The following is a 6,052-nucleotide window of genomic DNA, read 5'->3' as shown; positions in this document are numbered from 1 at the left end:
AGTTGTGCGTAAACACATATGAACACAATCATGGACACACACACACATACACAAATACAGCTGTACGCAAACACGCGCGCGCGCGCACACACACACACACAAATACAGTTGTGTGCAAACACACATAAATACAGTTGCACGTTCACATACAAACGCAGTTGCACGCAGACACACAACTGCTATCATGCATGCACACACACAAATGCAGTCACAAACTCTCACACGCACACAGTAACAGACACAATCACAAGCTAACACACATATAGTCTCAGAAGCACAAACATACATACATACAGTCTCACACACACAGCTCCTAGGTCATCCATACATTTTGACAAACATCTATGTTTAGTCTTAAAACTACAGTCTCTCACAGACTCATGACCACAGTCTTAGGGGCACAATCTCACAGCTGTCACACACACAAGTCATCATTCTGGCTAATAATCTCAGAGGAAGAAAACAGTCTCTCTCTTCCTCACACACCCACAGCAACACTAATGCACACTCTCTTACATATCTAAACACACAGTGCCTCTCTCATACACTGATGCACAGTTTCACACAGCCATGCACATATTTTGCTGTCACACAAACACACCAATCTCAAAATAAGCTACCTAGTCACAAATTCTGTCTAAATTATTCACATTTGCGAACATATGCACACACACACAATCTTTCTCACACTGTATCGCATAGTCTGTGCCTCACTATAACACTCACAGTCTGTATCACACTGTGTTAAATACAGTTTGTCTCTCACACTGTATCACCTAGTCTGTGTCACACTGTATTGCACAGTCTGTGCCTCACTGTAACACAGTCTGTCTCACACTGTATCATGCACAGTCTGTGTTACACTGAATTAGACACAGTTTGTCTCTCACACTGTATCACAGTCTGTGTCACACTTTATCACACAGTCTGTCTCAAACTGAATCACACACACTCTGTCTGTCACACTGTATCACACACAATCTATGCCTCACTGTATTGCACACAGTCTGTGTCACAGTATTGCATAGTCTGTGCCTCACTGTAACACATACAGTCTGTCTCACAATGTATCACACTGTATCACACACAGTCTGTATCACACTGTATTAGACACAGTTTGTCTCTCACACTGTATCACACAGTCTGTGTCACACCGTATTGTACAGTCTGTGCCTCACTGTAACACACAGTCTGTTTCACACTGTATCATACACAGTCTGTGTCTCATTGTATCATGCACACGGTCTATCTCACACTACACTGTATCACACACAGTCTGTGTCACACTGTTTCACGCATAGTCTGTGCCTCACTGTAACACACACAGTCTCATACTGTGTCACAGAGTCCGTGGCTCACACACTGTATCAGACATAGTCTGTCTGTCACACTATATCACACCCAGTCTGTCTCTCACTGTGTCACACACAGTCTGTGTCACACTGTATCACACACAGACGGTCTTATGGTGTATCACATAGTCTGTGTCACACTGTATTGCACAGAATATGTGTTTCACTGTAACACACAGTTTGTCTGTGTCACTGAAATTGTATCATGGACACCTCTCTGCCTGTTGTAATGTGGAGTGGACGAGTTTGCCCGACACTGACCCTGTTTCCCAAGCCGTGGCCTCCCGCACCCCCACTCTGCCCCAGGTTTACCTGAAGTCACTGTAGGGGTGAATGATCCAGAATCCAGCAGACTTGACCCTCTCCTGCTCGATCTCCACCGCCTTGTGGCTGCCAAACATGCGAAGGGAAAACTTGTTGACCCCAGGCTGAAGCATGGCACTGATCTGACGGTGCATGAAGGTGTTACTGCCAGCTGCCAGTTCCTGCTCTGCTGCCAGGATCTGCTCACACGAGCCCGGAGCTTTCTGCAGGAATGCTACTGCCTTGTGTGGGCAGGGAGCTGCCTCTCGGTGTGGGCTACAGCCCACCCTCTGCCCCGAGTCTGGGCTCCCAGTGCCTGCTGCTTTCTGTGCTGGCAGTTCCCCATCCAGCTCCCAGTCCTGAGAGCACACACTGCCCTTGGCCTGGCTACTGTCTCCTCTCTCCATCCTACTTCCCTGCCTCTGCATGGGGAGGCAGCCTCTCTCTATCTCTCTCCCTTACTGCTTCCCTCTATCTCCCTCTCTCTATCTCCCTCCCTTTCTCCTTCCCTTTATCTATCTCCCTCCCTCTATCTCTCTCCCTTTCTCCTTCCCTTTATCTATCTCCCTCCCTCTATCTCTCTCTCTCTTTCTCCTTCCTTCTACCTCAATCCCTTTTTCCTTTCCTCTATCTCGTCTTCTCTCTCCCTCTCTATCTCCTTTCTCTCCTTCCCCCTCTCTGTCTCTTCTCTCCCTGCCTTCCTCACTGACTCCCTTCCTGCCTCTCTCTCTCCTTCAGCGATTAAACCAGCACCAGGTAATGCCGCCTCTCAGCAGTTCCGACTTGATCACCATGTTCAGCTCCATTCGCGATCCTTTGGGCCATCGTTATCTTGGCTCAGGCTGCCTCCTCCAGCCCCTTCCCCACCCCACCCACCCCCCACCGGGGGTGCTGGGTGGTCCAGCTCCCCCTTCACAGGGTTGGGTGAGGGGTTGGGGGCTGCTCAGGCTGGGGCGGGGGTAGATACAGAACCTGCTTCCCCCGCTCCCGGGAGCAGACGGCGAACGGCTGGGTTCAGGACCTTGGACAGCGCCGGGTGCTGGAGGGGCACACACACAGGAAGAGGCGCCGCTCTCTCTAACTGCAATGGCAACAGCAGTTCTGTGTCAGAACTGTCACCCTCTCTGCTCCATGGCCAGGCAGAGCCACAGCAAGAGACATCTGCCGCATAATTCATCAGCTGACTGAGCGACTCTCTCTCTCGCAGAAGGAGAGTGTCGCCACCCGTGTCTCAGTCTGTTTATTACAAGGATAACTGCTTGTGTGTGTGTGTGTGTCTGTGTGTGTGTGTGTCAGCCTGTGTGGGGGTACATATCTGCTTGTATATGCGTGTGTAGACATGTGAATGGAAGTGTCTATATGGGCCAAATGGCACTAGATTAATGTAGGATATCTGGTCAGCATGGATGAGTTGCACCAAAGAGTCTGTTTCCACACTGTTCAGCTCTATGACTCTAAGTGACTCTTTATAATGATGTGTACCCCTGTGTGCATATGCATATGTCTCCATATCAGTGCATGCTTTGTGCATCTGTGTGTATATTTGTAAATCGATGTGGTATGTACAAAAACCTGTGTTAATATATGCATGTATATATGTGTATTTTTTTATTTATTCATTGTGGGATGTGGGTGTTGCTGGCTGGCCAACATTAATATCCCATCCCTAGTTGCCCTTGAGAAGGTGATGGTGAGCTGCCTTCTTGAGCTGCTGCAGTCCATGTGCTGTAGGTAGACCTGCAATACCATTAGGGAGGGAATTGCAGGATTCTGACCCAGTGACACTGAAGGAACGGCTATATATTTCCAAGTTAGGTGTGTTTTTGCATGTGTTTATATATGTATGAGTGTATATCATTTGAGTTATGTATATATACTACATGTTTGTGTATGTATGTTAATGTAATGTGTACACGTGTCTTTGTGTGTGCCTATGCACGTACCTGCTCGTACATGTGTGTATACATATGTGTGCTGTGTGTTTGTATGTGAATGTGTGTGTTTCTCTGATGTGTGTATATGCATATATTTAATTTGCATATACCTGTGTGGATGTTTATATATGAATGTGCAAATGTGTGTATATGTGTGTGTAGGAGGACAGATTTGTACATTGGCATATGTAGGTACATGTGTATCTATGTGTTTAAGTGTGAAAATGTGTGTCTGTGTGGGTGCATTTGTGTATGTGTGTGTTTGTCCCTGTGTCTGTGTGTGTCTGCATGTATAAATGTGTAAGATGTGTGTTCGGAAGGCTGTGGGACAGTGTCATGTGGAATTAGGAACTAGGAATGCAGAATTAGGAATCACAACTAGGAATGCAGAACCCCTGGCTAATTTCCTGAGGACAAGGGTTGGAATCCTACCATGGCAGATAGTGATGTTTTAGGAGGGTCAGTGATAGCTCAGGAAGTTGTTTGGGTGGCTGGTTTGTATTACAGAGTGACGTCAGCAGAATGGGTTCATTCCTGCATCAGCTGAGATTACCATGAGATCACAACCTCTCCCCTCGCTTGAGGTGTGCTGACCCTCAGGTTAAACCACCACCAGTCGTCTCTCTCCCTAATGTGAAAGAAGCCCTCTGCTGTCTAGGACAATGATAACTTTCCTTTAACTGTGTACATATGTGGCATGTAAGCCACTCAGCACTGACCCTCCGACAGTGCCGTGCTCCCTCAGCACTGACCCTCCAACAGTGCAACGCTCCCTCAGCACTGACTCTCTGACAGTGCCCACTCCGTCAGCACTGACCCTCCGACAGTGCAGCGCTGCCTCAGCACTGACCCTCCGACAGTGTGGCACTCCCTCAGCACTGACCCTCCAACAGTGTGGCACTCCCTCAGCACTGACCGTCTGACAGTGCGGCACACCCTCAGCACTGATCCTCTGACAGTGCGGCGCTCCCTCAGCGCTGACCCTCCGACTGTGTGGCACTCCCTCAGCACTGACCGTCTGACAGTGCGGCACTCCCTCAGCGCTGACCCTCCGACAGTGTGGCACTCCCTCAGCACTGACCGTCTGACGGTGTGGCACTCCCTCAGCGCTGACGCTCCGACAGTGTGGCACTCCCTCAGCACTGACCCTCCAACAGTGTGGCACTCCCTCAGTGCTGACCCTCCGACAGTGCGTGGTGTGGGGTTGAGGGTCGTGGTGGGCGGTGTCATTTTTGAGCTGCTGGTGGTGAGGTCTCTGTGGGGTTTGGGGGCTGTGCACGATTTGTGGAGGTGGGGGCTGTATAGGGTTTGGGGTGGTGAGGGCTGTATGGGTTTGGAGGGCTGTGTGGGGTTTGTGGGGGTGGGGGGGCTGTATGGGATTCGGGGATCTGTGTGGGGTTTGTGGGGGTGGGGTTTGTATGGGATTTGGGGATCTGTGTGGGTCTTGGGAAAGTGGGGGCTGTGTGGGGTTTGGGGGCTATGTGTGATTTGTGGGGGTGGGGACCGTATGGGATTTGGGGATCTGTGTGGGGTTTGGGGGGTGGTGCTGTCTGGGGTTTGGTGTGCTGTGTGGGGGTTGGGCGAGGTGTCTGAATGGGGTTTGTGAGGGTGGGGGCTTTGTGGGGTTTAGGGGGTGGGGTCTATGGGCATTTTGGGGGGATGGGGACTGTGTGGGGTTTGGGGAGGTAGGATCTGTGTGGGGTTTGGAAGTGTGTGGGCTGTATCGGGTAGGGGGGATGGGGGCTGTGTAGAGTTTTGGGGGGGTGGGGACTGTGTGTGGTTTGGGGAGGTGGGGTCTGTGTGGGGTTTGGAGGTGTGTGGGCTGTATCGGGTTGGGGAGTGGGGGCTGTGTGGAATTTTGGGGGTTGTGGACTGTGTGGGGTTTTGGGGAGTGGAGGCTGTGTGGGGTTTGAAGGGGTGGGGTCTGTGTGGGGTTTGGAGGGTGGGAGCTATATGAGGTTTGGGAAAGAGGGCTGTGTTGGGTTTGGGAAAGTGGGGATGTGGGGTGTGTGGTTGTAGGTGGGGATGGGCTGTCTATGGTTTGTGGGGGTGGGGACTGTGTGCGGTTTAGTTGGGGGTATGGGCTGTGTGGGGTTGGGTGGTGGGGGCTGTGTGGGATTTAGTTGTGGGGTTTGGGAGGGTGTGGGGTTTAGATGGGGGTGTGGACTGTGTTGTATATTAGGTAGGGTGGGGGCTGTGTAGTGTTTGGTAGAGGAGGTTATGTTGGGGTTTGGGGAGTGTGGACTATGTGGGGTTGGAGGGGTGGAGCTGTGTGGGGACTGTGGAGGTGTGGGCTGTGTGAAGTTTGGGATGTGGGCTGCGTGGGATTTGGGGGGGTGGGAGCTGTGTGGGATATGGGGGTTGGGGACTGTGTGGGGTTTGGGGGATGGGCACTGTGTGGGGTTTAGGGGTGGACACTGTGTGGGGTTTAGCGAGTGCGGACTGTGTGGCGTTTAGGAATTG

The 6,052-nt window shown here is 51.1% G+C and overlaps 1 protein-coding gene across 1 annotated transcript in view; it reads right to left on the bottom strand.

Moving 5' to 3' along the window:
* Positions 1 to 2,062, bottom strand: part of LOC125487864 (potassium/sodium hyperpolarization-activated cyclic nucleotide-gated channel 4-like) — a 10,464-nt gene extending 8,402 nt beyond the window's left edge. Inside the window, exon 1 of the mRNA XM_048620316.1 lies at positions 1,665 to 2,062. Coding sequence (XP_048476273.1) covers positions 1,665 to 2,062 — 398 coding nt within the window. The remainder of the gene's footprint in view (positions 1 to 1,664) is intronic.
* Between the last annotated feature and the right edge of the window lie 3,990 nt (positions 2,063 to 6,052).

The sequence above is a fragment of the Rhincodon typus genome, chromosome 46, assembly GCF_021869965.1.
Source record: "Rhincodon typus isolate 14 chromosome 46, sRhiTyp1.1, whole genome shotgun sequence".
Classification (NCBI taxonomy): domain Eukaryota; kingdom Metazoa; phylum Chordata; class Chondrichthyes; order Orectolobiformes; family Rhincodontidae; genus Rhincodon; species Rhincodon typus.
This window is presented reverse-complemented; position numbering and strand designations above follow the sequence as displayed.